The sequence below is a fragment of the Hemicordylus capensis genome, chromosome 6 (genome assembly GCF_027244095.1).
Source record: "Hemicordylus capensis ecotype Gifberg chromosome 6, rHemCap1.1.pri, whole genome shotgun sequence".
Lineage (NCBI taxonomy): Eukaryota > Metazoa > Chordata > Lepidosauria > Squamata > Cordylidae > Hemicordylus > Hemicordylus capensis.
Genome location: NC_069662.1, coordinates 119,812,070 through 119,828,499, shown reverse-complemented (window position 1 = coordinate 119,828,499; position 16,430 = coordinate 119,812,070). Strand labels below are relative to the sequence as shown.

Here is a 16,430-nt window from a genome sequence, read left to right as displayed (position 1 = left end):
GCAGAGACAAGGTTGGACTCTGGCTGGCAGCTGCAACTATAGGGGATGGGCTCAGGCATGCAGCAGCCGATTTTTCACTTTTTTTGCCCCCGATCCTTTGATGAAGACGGGAAGGACGGTCCGCCCCCATCCCCCGTTGCCCCACTGGCAGTACTTGCGGTTCGTTCCTGTGTGCTGGTCGCCATTCTCAGCTCTTGGGCCCGCAGCGAGATAGCCCGTATCTCCTCCATGGTCGGTGGTGGGTAGGTGGATGGGCGCCTCCTAAAATGGAGCTCTTCTAGCTCTTTAGGGGACTCAGCCCCTGCTTGTCTGTGGGCCGCCGAGCCCATCTCGCGGCCCGAGGGCAGGAGGCGCTCGGCGGGTTACAGGCGTGAGGCAAAGGAGGCTGCAGAGCGGCCGACGCCCACGCAATCTGTGCAGGGAGCTCGGGCGGTCAGGGGCGGCCGAGAGCGCTGCTTTTGTTGAGCAGCCAAGCGTTCCAGTGGCTGGGGAGCGGCCAGAACGGCTGCCAGCGGGAGGGCGATCTAGCTCCCGCCTGGAGAGTTCCGCTGCAGCCTGCAGGGCATGTGACACGACGGGCAGGTCCTGGAAAGGCTGAGAGCGGCCGGGCCGAAGTTGAGCTGGGTGGTTCCCCGAGGAACCAGGATTGCCTTTTTGCCCCCTAGCGATTGCTCCATTCACAGAGGAGTCGCAAGAGATAGAAGGGGGGGAGGGGGGAAGGACAGACGAGCGAAAAGCTTTAAAGATTTTTCTTCTTTTTTAAAAAAAAATATATATATATATAGGCAGAGTGAAGCAATTGATATTGAAAAGGAATGGATAAAGAAGGCAAAGGAGAGCAAGGAAAAGCCAAAACAAACAAACACTAAAGGTGCAGAGAGAGGAAAAGAAACTGCTTGGAGCTGCCGAGGACAGAAAGAACTGGGGAGGAGTTATCCCCCTCGGGCTCGGGTAGGCGGGACTTGTTTTTTATCCAATCAAATTCTGTCCTGCTTTGGAGCTCCTGAGAGGAATAACCCAATGAGATGCCCCTGGCTTCCAGCAACCGAGAAAGGCTTAGTTCCAGGGTGCTTAAGAGATCGCTTTCGTTGTCATGAACCCTACCACCTATTAAAATTACCTAGGGAGATCAGATTATGGTTGCCACTGGCTTGTCCAGTGGGCCAGGCCTTCTCTGTGGCTGTCCCAGGGCTTTGGAATGCATACTTTGACAAAATAAGAGCATCTCTTTCCTTGTTTGTTTTGAAGAAGACCCTTAAGACATACCTTTCTCGGGCTTTTAATTAATTTTAAACTTTTATTTTGTGAAATGGTTTTTAATTGTTTTACTCTGTGAACTGTTTTTGTTTTATTCTGTGAAAGTTTTTAAAAAAATATTGTAACTTGAATTGTGTACACCGCCTAAAGATGTATATCAAGCACTATATATGATAAATAAATAAATAAATAAAATCACAGATCAAGTGTTTGCCTCTGTAAATGAATGCCACTGTAATAAGTGAGCGGTGGGTTGCAGGGGTGAGTGATGGAGCCAGGGTGTGACTTCTACCGCTGTTTAAAATGCTTAAGTTAACTTATGGATAGGGCTTGTGAGTGCAAAGGCAGAGGGCATTTACAGGAGAGAACCACTGGGCAGGCGAAAGAATGTGCTTAATCTTTTTTATGTTTACTAACAACTCCCACTCAAGTGTTCCACACTCAAGGCCAGCTGCATGGGCGTAGTGCCCAAACAGGGACAAATGTCCCTGGGCCCAGAGGGTCATGGGGCCTCCAAAGGGCCCCCAAGCAAGCTGCCCCGCCACCACCCCTACCCTGCCACCAGCCCCGCCCCGCCACCACCACCCTGCCATTCCTTAACTGTTGGGCTCTGGGGGATGGAATGATGAACCAAGTGGGGCAGGCCAACACCCCCACCCCCACCCCGTGGCAGCAGCGGGCACTATGGCTGCCTGGTGGGCCTTTCCTCTCCTGACCTGCCGGCCGTACTGCGTGCCTGAGCAGTTCAAAAATGGACGTTGCATCCCCGTGATGTCACAGGCATCCGATGTCCATATTTGAACTGTGCAGGCATGCAGTTTGGCTGGTGAGAGAGGAGAGGAGAGGAAAGGCCCGCCAGACAGCCATAGCGCCCGCCGCCCGGTTCATCCCCCCTCCCCCCGAGTTAAGTAGCGGCAGCGGAAGCAAGATGTTGGCAGGCAGCAACGGTGGTGGGGAGATGCTGGTTGCACTGCCCCTTGAGTATGATGTCAGACGCAGGGGGCATCGCTTAGGGTGCCAGGAACACACACAAGACTTTGCCCTCTGGCCCCCAGGGGTCTTGCTATGCCCCTGGCCAGCTGTGCTTTGTTTAGTCTTAAAGCTTACATGGAGCTTTTTACACAGTTAGAAAACAAACCACTACCAAATAGCTGGGGATCAACTGCAGAGGAGAATCAGAGATGTGAGAAGGGTTCGGTATCTGATTCTCCCTTACAAATGCTGCTCCTGCCCACCCCGGCTGTAATTTTATTAGGCAAACATGGAATTGGGAACTCCTTATCTATTTCCCAATGTTTAATTCCACCCTCTGAAGGTCTGGTTTGCTTGCACTCACAGAAGATTATTTACAGCTTCTCTTATGAAAAATGTTATTTATGTGGGCAGAAATACTAATGTAAGATTCCTGATTCCCCACCCCACCCCGCCCTGACTGTAGCAACTCCCATGGCTGAAGAGGCAAGCTGCCATATATTTTAAAAGACATCTTCCCTCTTTAGCTAAATTGCTATAGTGAAAATGTCATAAAAGGCTCCATCTATATGCCTAAATAGCTTATCTGGGTTATTACTAGTATGTGCACCATCAACAAAAGGTTAGATTTACTCCATGGCCAATTGGTTTTCCCCTTTTGACTGGTTAAGAAGCTGTTTTTAAAAGAGAAACAATATAGCATATTCACAATAGGATGTACAATTTCTGAAACACATGTTCTCTTTACATTATACCTGTACAGTATTTTTGCAATTTTCATATTGGGGAAACCATCACATATTTGAAATAATCCCTTCCTCCATCACAAATGTCTTCTCTCTCTTAAAGCTGATTTCACATCACTTCTAACAGGACACAATCCCTTAGGAAGGAACTTGTGCAGGAAGAATTCCTGAATGATTATGTCCTTATAGCCACAAACAAGCAACTGCTAAAGAAAAGGAGAGTACAGCTACTTTAGTGGACTGTTGTTTTTTTAACCTTCTGTCTCTCCTGTATAGCATAGTATTACAAAGCAGTATACTCCCACTGCCATCATAATTTTGTATAAAGCTGCATATAAACAGATTTTCACAGTGAAATGCATAATATTTACCATAAACTCTGGGCAATCCCTTGAGATCCCTTAATACAATTATAAGGAAGACATTATGGGGACAAGTGTGAGTTGTAGACATGATTCCAAGTGGATTTGACAATAACCATTGATATTGCTTTGATCTTTCAAAATGAAAATTGATGTTGAACAGGGTAATTATCGGGGGAGGAGGGATGTTCACTTTTGTCACATTTTGCTACATCAGAGAATGAAACTTCTGGACACAAGAATCTGGGCCTTTCCCGACCAACAAAACAGTGGCTATCACATGATTGTTGAACAGGAACCAAAGGTCTTACTTAAAGAAAGCACTACTTGAGTGATCTATTTCCCCCGAACTACAGAGAAAGTGCTCTCTGGAATGTAATTACAGAAGAGCTACAGAACTGACTGGATGGTCCCAGGGGCGTAGCTAGGAGAGAGGGGGCCCGTGTTCATCCCTCTCTCTGGCGGCCCCCCAGAGTGAGGGAGACAATGAAGAAAATAGGGAGGGAGGGAGGGATGGAGCTGGAGGGCCCTCAGGAGCTGGGGGCCCGTGTTCTTTGAACCCTTTCGCTCACTTATAGCTATGTCCCTGGATGGTCCCCACAAGATCACAGTTAAATGCAGCAAACACTCCCTTCCATGCTGCACCATGTTGCAATCCTAACAGCCAGAGGCGCAGCAAGGTTGAAGTGGGCCCTGGGACAAAAATAAAGAGGGACTCCTGCCCATTCCCACCTTCTTCAAAGAGATGTAAGAGGGAGAACAAAAAGCAAGTGGGCACCCACCCAGCCATGGATCCAGGAACATTTGTCCCTTGTTCAGTTGCCTTGAGTGTCAGTTTCAGTTCCTGTGTGAGCCCACACTTTGCAGGCTGCCTTGTACACTGTGTACACAGGGTACACTTGTACACTGGAGTGCACACAGCCTTTATAAGAAGCCAGGGAAGACAGCAACACAGCTGTTCCCACAAGCACAGCTACTCTATTTCTTTTTCATTTAAAGAAATCAATTTTGCCTTTGATTAGGGACTTGCAGGGCTATCCCACAAAAGCTAAAATGCAGTAGGGTTAAGGTTTGAACTAATTCTCTGAATAAGCCCTTGCATACATTTTGCCTTTCAAAACAAAAGAATGAAGAGTGTGTGCTCAGCAGTTTAGAGTTTGCCTGGCTGTATAGTATTTCTGATCATGTTCAGTAAGGGTGGTAGGTGAACCATACAGTAATTTAACTCATGGCTTCCCCGAGGCAATTCTGAGAATTCCAGTTTTGTAAAGATGTTAATTGTTGCAGATCCACAAGACTCTTACAGAATTCTTGTCCCCAGGGATCTGGGGAGAAGCTATTATAGTTAACCAAGTTTTCACATGCAGTGCATACATGCCCTTGATGTGCAGCAGAAAATATTCCAGAACATGTATCCAGTACTGAGGTATAGACGTTTTGCTTTTGTGACATTTACCTAAGGGTTGCTGCTATCTTCCCCCATATTGAAATCTGCTGCATTGTAAGTTACCCACTCATAGATGCTTGCTGATCTATTTAGATATTGCTTAGAGTAAGCCTGGACCTATCCAAAGACAATCACAGTAGTTATCGCATGGTACAGCAATCAAGGAGTAAAACATACTGCATTCCTTTGTAATAAGCTATAGGCACATCAGCTGTGGAAATGGCTTGCCAAAATCAGAATAAATGGGAAAGGAGGGGAAATGGAGATGGTTCTAAAATGTAAGAAGTGCTAGCTATAAAAACAAATTCAAAGCACCTTGCTCTCTATGAATCAATCCAGTATAGAAGCACTGAATTTTTGTTTAGCACAGATTATATATATCAACATGGACTTTTGTTTTATGCTATGAAACAGATTCTGAAATGGAAAGGATGCTAAAATAAAGTATCAGTTGCTACTTGGCTATAATTTGAATTCTATTTGTATGCTGCCCTCTAAAAGTTATTTCTTTATGTTTCAGCTTTGCAGTGTTTGCTACATATCCCGGGGAAAGCTAAGATTAAGTTTTGGCAACAGTTAATACTTTGGCAGCATACAATTAGTGAGGTACATCCCTCTTTGGAGAATTATGAACTGCTTTCTCACATGATGCTGCTTGCTAAGAAGCTCCTTCATGGTTTTGAAGCAATGTTTTCTATCCATTGAACACTGATGGAATATGGATTGAAAGCTGCGCAGGGCCATTATTATTCCCAAGGAAACCAAGTTTTTGAATGTGGAGAATGGTGCTCCTCTTTTTCTTGCACTGCAGTTGTCTCTCTCTCCTCCTGGAAGGCCACTGCAAACAGTACCTCTTGTTGCTTTGCATGAGATTCCTGCGGATGTTGTGGCATCATCAACTACTGATAAAACTCAGTAAACAACTCTCTCCTAGGGAAGCAACATGCTTGATATAAACACTCACTTCACTGAAAGTGCTACAGTCATGAAATCTGCATGAACTCACACGCGGGGCTCTATCCTATGAGAAAGCTCAAACAACATCTGCTGGTTATCAATGATGTGCAAGTGATGGACATAGGGCTTTAGCTCCTGATGTTCTTTTGAGGGCACTTCATTTCCTAAAGTTTTGGGAAGAGAAAAACAAAAAATTATTTCACAGGTTTATTTTTTCCTTTTAAAAACTGACGCCCAAAGTGCAATCAACCATAAAAACTTTGACACTCCAGAACTATACAGCTTTTATTTCCAGCTAATTTTGACTTCTATGCTAATGAGTTATGCAGATGTGGCTACGGACGGTTTCCAAAGACCCTGAGACACACCTAGTTCTGAAGCTGTTGGCTTAGCTTATCTGCTCTCCTCAAATGACCTCTACACTGGCAAAGAAGATGAAAGGTGGCAAGTTGGCTTTGAGCTAACCAAGTATAGTCTGGTCTAAACGTGCAGCAAAATGAAGTGGAAATGGAGGAGTCCTGAGGTGAGAGAATGAATGGTACTTGCAGGACAAGGATCACAGTTTTTATAACCTGCTATGTAGAGAAAGTTTGCAAGTAGCACAAATATCAGCACAACAGAAGTTAGAATCTCTCCATTTATTCACTGGCAGGAAGGTTCCCCCACTTCACATGGCATCACCCCACCTGAAATCTTAAATAAATGGCAGTATCCATTCTACCACTCAGGACTCTACCATGTCTACATCTGTAACCCAGGCACATGGCCTTAATAAGAACTGAAGATCAGAACTTTGTAGAAAAATACTGTAACGAAAAAGCGAGTTAATTTTGGGACTTCTTCAAAATAGACAGATGGGCACAGAGAAACCTCTCAGCACAGTTCATAAGATAAACAGATGTTCCAACATGGCAGAAATGATCTCCAAGCAATCTAAAACTGGTAAAAGTATGTGATTGTCCCAGCTCTACTGGATCTCTTGCACATCATGGCATTTTGGTCCCAATGTTTATGATTTATCATCTCTGAATCAATGAACATTTTTTCCCTCAGTACATTTGACAAAAAACCCTAATTCATGAAAGTGTATATCACAATAAACACATTAGGCTTGCCACAAGACACTGCTTTTGGTAAAAATATAATTCACTGCAGTCATAAAGTTCAACAATGGACCAAAACAATGGACCGAAGAAACCTGCCTTGAAGAAAGCTTTTTATACTTGTTCAAATGCTTCCATAAGAGAGAAATCATAACAGGTCTGGTCTACTCACCAAACTGGTTATGCCTGCAATATCTCAGTGATCGGACCGTGTCTGCAATCATGTGCTGTGCAAGTAAAATCATACAAAATATTATTTAACAGTGAATGTATTAAAAAAAAAAAAAAACCTCTGATAGCGATACAAAAAGAGTGGATATCACTTTTCCTTTAGCACAGGAAATGCTATTCCTTTCTCATTTTCAGTTTTTTAGCAAAGGTATGCAAAGATGTTAATCCTTCAGGCATTAACTCAGGGCTGCTTTAGTACTCTAGACAACGATCTCAATCTGATGGTTCTCAATTCTGCATGTATTCACAGGACAGGAACCATATGTGTCAATGTTTTTTGTGAGGCAGGTCTGAGGTACTTCCTAGACATTTATGATAATTATATATCCCTCCTTCCATGGAGGCAGATGATACAGGAATGAAGCAGAGCAAATTGTTTATTAAAAAGTCCATACAGGGAACTAACATCAGCATCACTACTCACTATACCTCTTTGAGAGCCAGCTGGATGCCATTGCCATTTGTATGTCCTTTTCATGAAAGAATCTGGCCATGTGGCTCTAGTGGCATTGAAACTTCTGAGCATGTTCTTTTAAGCTGTCCCCTTTACAGTGAATTACACGAGTCACTAATTGTTCCACTTATAGTGTTATACCCTGGATGTTCTGAAGCTTCTTGTGCTAACTTTGTTACTTTCTGCTCTAAATATGGAAATTTATACTAAGGTTGTGAAATTTTGTGCTGCAGTTTGTAAGATTAGACAAGCCCCTGGGGAAAACTCAGAGACACTAATATCAAAAGGTGGTTACTTTTTCTCATACAGAAGCTCTACGAGAACACCAGTGTAAGAATGAGATGTAACCCTCAAGACTCACTTTCACATTTAATAGCTACTAGCAAAGGAGTTAAACAAGGGTGCATTTTGGCACCCTCCCTGTTCAATCTTTACATAGATACCTTAGCTAATAATATCTCCGATCCAGTGCTACATCCCCCAACTATTGCAGGCGCAGCTATCCCAATCCTGCTGTACACAAATGACGCTGCTATCGTCTTCCAAACTCCAGTGGGCCTTAGGAGAGTGCTTAGGCTCTTGGCCACTTACTGCAAGGACAATCACTTGGTAATTAATTTCCAGAAATCCAAAGTGATGGTCTTTGCCAAGAGACCTGAGAGATTTAACTGGCATATAGAAGGTCATTGTATAGATCAGGTCAATAGTTTTAAATATCTGGGTGTAGTTTTTTATGCTACTGGGTCATGGAAGGCCTACGTGGACTACACTGCCCAACAGGCAAAAAGGAGTGCTTTCAGCAACGTTAAAATTCTTTCGCTCCAGAGATGGAGAGTTTATCCCTCCAGTATTAAAGCTATCTGCTGCTAAATCATTGGCCCAACTTCTATATGGTACACAATTGGGCCCTTACCCTAATTATAGGCCATTGGAGATCATCCAATCTATTAGAATGGTATTTAGGGCCCCTCAATGTATCTCCAACAGAGTGCTGAGGCTGGAAACGGGTCTCCAGAGGGTGGAAACAAAAGCATGGATTTTAATCATCAGTTATTGGCTTAGGATCCATTTCTCCCCTCTGGGATTGATCCCTCTTATGTTGGCCGATAGGTTTCAATCTACCTGGACACAAGCAGGGATTCCCATACGTTGTTGACTACAACTACCATAACCCCCAAGCAAAAGCCATTGCAGTCAACAACAAATGAGATTCCCTGTTAGGAGGGAACAATGGACACGAGCTCTGTCGGGCAAACTGTCATCACTTGGCCTTTCTACTGAATATCTGTCATCACTAGATTGCAGTCAAGCCAAGGAGATCCTCAGAGGGTCTTGGACATTGAACATCAGAATGATTTAAGCTCCATCTCGGAGACCATAAGAGGTTGCCTTGGTGACTTTAACTGGGAACCTGCTAGCTACCTATTGTCCCTTTCTTTACCAAGCTATCACAGGGTATTTCTCAGAGGAAGATATGATGCCTTACCGTCAGCAGTTTTATCTGGAAGGTTTTTTTAAAAACCCTCTGGCAAGTCAGTTTTGCCCCTGACGTGGCTCAAATGAGGTCAAATCTTTCCACCATGTGCTGCATTTCTCCAGTTATAACGTTTTCCCGGCCAGACTACTGAATTTTACGTCACACTCCTTCTGGCAGATAAGAAACCTTCTATCTCATACAAGGTTGCCACATTTTTTGCAGCTGCTGCTAAGATCTGTCAACAGCTCATTTCCAGCCCTTCTTTTTAGATGCTGCTACAAGAGTCTTCCATGCTGGTGTATTCTGTATGACTTAACTTTTATCTGAATGCAGTATCATCTGTTTGTATGTATAACTGATCAATGATCATAATAAATCATCATAATAAATCATAATATTATTTCTCTGTGTAAACTGCCCTGAGCCATTTTTGGAAGGGCGGTATAGAAACTGAATAAATAAATAATAATAATAATAATAATAATAATGATGATGATGTTATTCATTCATTCATATTAGACAAGATACATTTAAGTTTGATATTACTGATTGTTATCATTTAATTGGTTATCAATTGGTGGATATTTAAATTTCATGTTAATTTTAATTTATGTTAATTTCAGTTGTATTAGACATGTATACTTTTCTTTTGTTTGTTTGTGGTCATGTACCAAAATAAAGCTATTACTATATTGTATGTCTGATGGAGGAGTTCTTGGGCTGAACAGACAAACGGCCCTTCACTACTTTTCTGTAATGCTGGAGTATCTTTATCAAAGGCAGAGTATCTAGCCTACACTGACAAATAGAACTGCAAGTATTTTGCAATAGACTGCACTGTGCAAGCATGAAATTTGGAGCTGGGTGCAAAATTTAGCATCCTGAAAATTTCAGCTTTTGCTTTCTTCTATTTTAAAGGTTGTTTATGGGCAATGTCTGGTGAAACCTCAGAAGACAGAGAGAGCTAAGCAGGATTTCTGGTGGTTTTTAGCTGAAATTCCATTGCTCTTTGCCTTTATTCATGAATAGCAGAAACAGAATACATTATGCTAAATAAAAGCAAATATCTGTCTGTTTGCTTTAGTTGTGAAATTTATATGGGTTGCAGAATTTAGCATTTTTGACACAATGTGGTATGGTACAGGGTTTTTTTTAGTGTTCAGTCTACAGAGCACTGACTATAATTCTATTACACATCCAAATAATCTATCAGTACAATAAGCTAAGAATGTATATGTGAACACACAATCCTCACAACTGCACAGAGCATGATTATTGATACTCAGCTTCTTGCCTTCTACTTTGACTATAATGGATTACACAAATCTTGGGAAGAAAGCTAAAAAGGAGAAGTGAGACTACAAGTTTCCTTCTCTAGTAAGATCTGGCAGCCTAGTTATGTCTAAATAAAACTACCCATTTGTGATTCACAAGCTAGCAGTCAGTTTTCTATGGAGTCACATTACCATAACATTTTTTCTAATATGCTTTTCAAGTATGCTAAAAAATGGCAGTGACCATATCAAGAAGCAACATTTTCTAACACTGCTTTATAGTCATAGCTTCAACCACTAAGAGCTTATATTAAACAGGAGTACCCTGTTAGAGAAAAGCGGGAATTGGTTTTGTCTCAGATTCTGATCTAATATTCTTTTCATACTTGTTGCCCTTTCTTATCATGAGAAAGATACAGAACTAAATAGGAGTCCTAAAAAAATAAATATGAAGCAGGGGATTGAAAGATTGTTAAAAATCTGATTCTGGTTACTCAGAAAATCATTAATATATGCATTATATGTTTCCTCAATGTCTTTGAACATTTTTTTCTATAGAAATTGAGTAGGAATAGCAATAGCCTTGATGCTTGAGTTTGAAATTAGATTTCTCATCTTTGGGTTTTGTCTATCTCACAGTGAACATATGTATAAAAGATTAGTGGAATCTGTGAGCTTGCTTTTGCATGTATAATGGGACTGTTGAGTTTCTCCTTCTCATACCAGACCCTGGCATCCCTAAGAAGTCCCTCACGAGGCCTGCAAAAATGCACTTTGGAAGGGCATTCATTGTGGGGTGAAGGCTGCAGCCAAAAGCAAAAATTGGCAAAATCCTGTTCATGTACCTAAAGCATTTCTTCTATGTATAAAGCTCTTTGAATCTCATGGTGTTTTCTTTCAAAATATGTGCAAGCAGTAATTGGAAAAGGACAGGGCTCTTGGTTACACGTATTTTACACACAATCAGAACTGAAACAATGGTGGTATCCAACCTTGGATACAAAACATCCTCAACCCAGACCATCCACAGAGCTGTCATCTAATCTGAAGTAAGATTTGTGCTCTGAGAAGTATATGTGCAGAAATAACATTTTCTATCTACCCAAAGAGGAACAATTGTGGGGGGAAATAGACAATGGATGTATTCCTTTTATTGACTGCAAGATTACCTTGCATGAACAATTGGTTGGTTGGTTGTGCCGTCGAGTCAGTGTCAACTCCTGGAGACCACAGAGCCATGTGGTTTTCTTGGTAGAATACAGGCGTGGGTTATCATTGCTTTCTCCAGCGCAGTATGAGACGATGCCTTTCAGCACCTTCCTATATCATTGCTGTCCAATATAGGAATTTCCCATATTCTGGGAAATATACCTGTGGGGATTTGAACCAACAGCCACCTGCCATCTAGGCAGGTTGCTTCCCCAATGAGCCATTAGGTGGTTAATTAAAAACAAGAGGAAAGCCTTCTATTTACCCTAGCTGGCAATGAAAGTCCATGAGGCTTTGAATCATGACTATTCTACATACTTGGGTGACTTTCTAGGAATGCCAAGTAGATAAATATGTAGATCAGAAGATTCTTTTTTCTTTAAAAAATCCACAGATCTGTAAGCTTCCAGGACCTCAAAAGCAAATACTAGAAAAATTAATTTAGTCTTCTGGAAAGGGGAAACTCATGTCTTTGCTGTTGTGTTTTGTCAAGAGGTTAAAATACTTCCTCCCCCACATGCTCTACAGGGATGTTTCAGGAAGAAGAAAAGACAGCTTTGCTAATTCTCCAGAATTACTCCTACCCCACTATTAAGCTATAACATGTTCAAGTTCAAGCCAGCCCAAAATCTGATCCTCTACTGCTCAATAACACTACAAGGGAAGGCCACAAGGGAGTGGGAAAGAGGGGGGAAAGGTGTCTCTTCCTCCCTCTTGAAACTCCCCCATGAGGCTTGAACAGCACTACAGGTCTCCTATTTCGGGTTGGTTGGGGAGCCCTGAACAGGAGTATTTATGGGTTGGAGACACACTAGATTTTTATTTTTAATTTTTTGGTTACAGGTCCTATTTGTTTAGGTTCTATTTTCTAAAGCAATGAAAATCTGGGCCCCACATGTTTGTGTTAGGGAAGCTGCACTCCAATGAATGGAACTTCTGTTTAATGAAGAACAGCCTACATGATATCAGAAGCCAGAAAATTCTTAAAGTCAGATAAAATATCCTACCCAATACGGCTTAGAAAGGGTAATTATTTTGTATGATTAGCTGTTTATTCCAAAAGATTTTCTTCCTACGCTGCTGTTCTCTTAGGCAATATAGGTCACAGATGGTTGCATTCATTAGAAAGAGGAAAACCTTTCCAATTTCATTTCATATGTATGGTCAGATCTCAGGTTGATTTGAACTGGCGTAGATCCATGAAACTACATCAATTTACTCCAGTTGAGAGTCTGGGTCTACAATGTTTTTCTGCCATTATTATTTGATCATAGTTGCAAGGCAGTCTAAGCAGAGGATACAATCAATGAGACAATTTAAACTGTGTATAGTAACTAATTTAAGGCAACCTGTCTGCAATTAGGTGTGGCTAACACGGCATCATTCAGAAACAAGCACAATCCACCTGACAAATTTGAAAAGAAGAAAAATGCATTCTCTCTTAAAATTAGAATATGTTTCGCTAGGTATAATGCAATATAGATAATCTTAGGGAACTTTGTGGTCAGCGTCTTTAAGACGCTGTTGAATGGAATAGCTGACAGCTTTGTGGAAATATCAGATTCTCCAAGTTGTGCAAATGCTATGTCTTTTTAAAATATGTGCCTGTTCAAAAAGGAAAGAGCAGGGGATCTGGAACGGCAGGAAATGATGAAAGATACTTCGGCCTACTGCTGCAACTTCCCCTCTGTGTTTTGAACATGCAGAGGGCGGGATGCAGCGGAGAAGCAGAAAAAGGACAAGGATTATCCTGCTAAGTAAGACGCTGTGGGAGTGCAGGGGTTTTGTACTCCATAGACTTGCACAAGGGGGAATGAGAGCTCCTGAGCTGACCTTTGCAAATCTTTGGAGTGCAGAGTAAGGATGAGGGACTGCTGGCAGCAACTACCCTCCTCTCCCTGCACTGCATGCAAACACTTGTGTCATATCTGACCTGTGCAAGCCTTTGCACAAGAAGTGGGAGGGGAGGAAGGTTGCCAGCAGCCACTTGTCTTCCTTGCCCTGTGTTTCAAGGATCCCAGGATCAGGTCCTTTTATACATAAGGCAACAAGGGGCTGCTGGTAGCAACCTCCTTTCCTTGCCCGGCTTCCTTGCAAAGGGTCATGTGATGTCCAGTCCTTACAAGCCTTTGCAAAAGTGTGTATAGAGCAGGGAGGTTGCTGGCAGACCTTTTTCCTCTCTGCACTCTTGCAAAGTCTTTATTACATGGGCTGGATCCGACCTTTGCTAGCCTTAGCAACAGCACATTGGAGGGCAAAGGGCTGCTCGAAACCTCCCTGCTCTCTCCAGTTACTTACAAAGGCTTGCCTCGGGACCCTTCCAAGCTTTGAAAGAGGGCTGGGGTAATACTACTACTATGAATATTTATATACTCCTCTTCAACCAAAGTAATACACTTGAAACAAGCAGCCTCTTCTCCTCAACCCTTTAAAGCCAGCCTGTTAAGAGGCAGGGCTGGTCCCATGAGGGGTGTGTGCCAAGGCAAGGTGGCATTTTGCACTTTGCCTCAGTACCCAAATTGGGCCGCCGCTACACATAATTAGTAGCTCCACCACAAACAGGCAACCCAAAGGCTATCATGCTTTAGGACACTGAGAACTGTCACAAACACAGCTGAATTTATATTCAGATAACCATTTGGAATTAAAATGATAGAAAGACTGATTGTTGAGCCTAATTAAAATACTTCTGTATATCACTTTTTAAAATTGAGAATGCCAGTGTAAAAAGAAAAGTGGTGCCGCCGAGTCAGCGTCGATTCCTGGCGACCACAGAGCCACGTGGTTTTCTTGGTAGAATACAGGAGGGGTTTAGCATTGCATTAGATGTCGCATTTCAGCAGCTTCCTATATCGCTGTTGCCCGATATAGGAGTTCCCCATATTCTGGAAAACACACCAGCGGGGATTCGAACCAACAGCCTCCTGCTCTCTACAGTGGGGAAGCTAAGAGCAGAACTGCAGTTTGCTCCCTCACTATGCCATTAGGTGGCTCAAGACATTAAAACAACAAAACAGCACTGTAAAATCATCAAAAAGCACAAGCAGCTAAAAACCATATAGAACAGTGATTCTCAAACTTGGGTCCTCAGGTGTTATTGGACTTCAACTCCCATAATCCCCAACCAAAGGCCACTGAGGCTGGGGATTATGGGAGTTGAAGTCCAATAACACCTGAGGACCCAAGTTTGAGAATCCCTGATCAGCACACTTATTTCTCGTTACATTTTTATACTGCTCAAGTCAACAATCTCTAAGTGGTTAATTGAAAATAATTCCACATCATCAAATTTAATAATGATACATACCAGCTTTTCAAAGTTAACCAGGTTATCCAAAAATGTTTTATTTCCTTCATGTATAAATGTTACATCTAAAAAAGAATCAAATATTTTAATCATAAGTTTCCCCCCTCATATTTTATGCACATTGTATATGGCGATAGTAGTAAAATATAATTGGTGACTATTGTAAATTTGTCTAGATTTTTGTTCCTAGATGAAACAACATGATTTTCTATTAAATATTAATATTTCCATTTTTGCATCAGATTTCAACTAGAAATCCACCATTCATACACTTCCACTTTTGTGGAGAAGGTCTGTCCTCCCACACACCCCATTTTTTAAAAGATGGACTCTCTTACTCTCCCATGTTGAAGTATATACAATTTCCACTTATTTAAAGCAAGAAAGAAATAAGATTGCAAAGTTATCTGACAAGGAGGTCTGTCTACACACTATGATATATGGACTTGGCGTGGCACTTTTGCCTTTAAATGAGTACAACAGCTCAAATACAACAGGAGAAAGCTTTAAGTCCCCTAAGATAGAGATCAGTGAAATGGTGACCCCTGGACAAAACCAGACCCCATGAAAGATGCCATCTATGTCTCAAGATATTAACCCAAAAGCGAAAGAGAGGTGTGAAAGTTGCAACAGCTTTGTCATCCAGGCTTACCAGTGGGTAACTTTGTACTTGACAGTGAAGAGTAGACCTTGGCCCATCAAGAGCCCCCTTCTCTAACTGGCCATCCAATTACTGAGCTGAATCTATTAAGTCACAGATCTATAGGGTCACTGCCGCAGCTTTCAATTCAGTGTCACTGTGAACAGCGTCAAAGTGAACACAGTGGGCTAGGCTGGTACATTTTTGTAAGCTGTACCATGTGTAAATTATGTACCAAGTGTAAATTAACCACAGTGATGTACCACATCAACAGAGTACCTTTCCGATTTTTCTTCAACTATCATCTTCTCATCCCAATGCTAATGAAAACAAAGAGCAACACTGCCAACACCACAGTATACAGAACTGCAAATATGCTCCTAAAAAGCCTTTGCTTTCACAAAGCCTTTTGGGGCTGGCCTCTAGTTCACTTCTCCCCACCTTCCATACTATTTATTACTGTGTCACCTCCACTCCGGGACCCAGGTGCAGCACTATATATTAACTCTTATTGCAATGTCTTGCCTGCCCCGCCCCATCACTAAAGCAAAAGGGAGGTGAAATTGTTACTGTCAGTGCTAATAAAAAAGGCTTTCTACTGAAGACTGAAAAGCCTGAACACTCGCTCCTTAAAGACTGCACTGCAAGCCTTATGAACAGTGCGGAGCAGGGGGGAGAGAAAGAATGGAAGAAATTTGCTTTGCTGCCAAGAACTATGAGTCTAGATAAATTCAGTGGAGCAGAAAATTGCATCTGAGCTACATTGTAAGAGTGAAACAGTGTTTTATTAAATATTTGAAAAATCAGCCAGATTTTCAAAAGCATTATGTGTGTAACAGCAACAGGTGTAGAAATTCAATGACCTTAGAAGATACTTCCTCTCCCTATTTGTTTTTTAAATGGACTGTTTCAAATTTCTTTTGAACACCTGTATTACTTATTCATATTTATAAAGTGTTAATCCCTGCTCACCATTAAGCCCATTCAGGGTAAG

At 42.0% G+C, this 16,430-nt stretch overlaps 1 protein-coding gene across 8 annotated transcripts in view; it reads right to left on the bottom strand.

Moving 5' to 3' along the window:
* Positions 1-2,133: 2,133 nt before the first annotated feature.
* Positions 2,134-16,430, bottom strand: part of RAPGEF5 (Rap guanine nucleotide exchange factor 5) — a 219,255-nt gene continuing 204,958 nt past the window's right edge. For 7 of the 8 annotated variants that reach the window (XM_053263696.1, XM_053263693.1, XM_053263694.1 and 4 more), the window contains 3 exons: positions 14,797-14,861; positions 7,017-7,071; positions 2,134-5,905 (listed from right to left, as the gene is read on the bottom strand). In XM_053263696.1, the coding sequence (XP_053119671.1) occupies positions 5,787-5,905; positions 7,017-7,071; positions 14,797-14,861 (239 nt within the window). In that variant the 3' untranslated portion in view covers positions 2,134-5,786. The remainder of the gene's footprint in view (positions 5,906-7,016; positions 7,072-14,796; positions 14,862-16,430) is intronic. The other variant, XM_053263695.1, reaches the window with a different exon arrangement.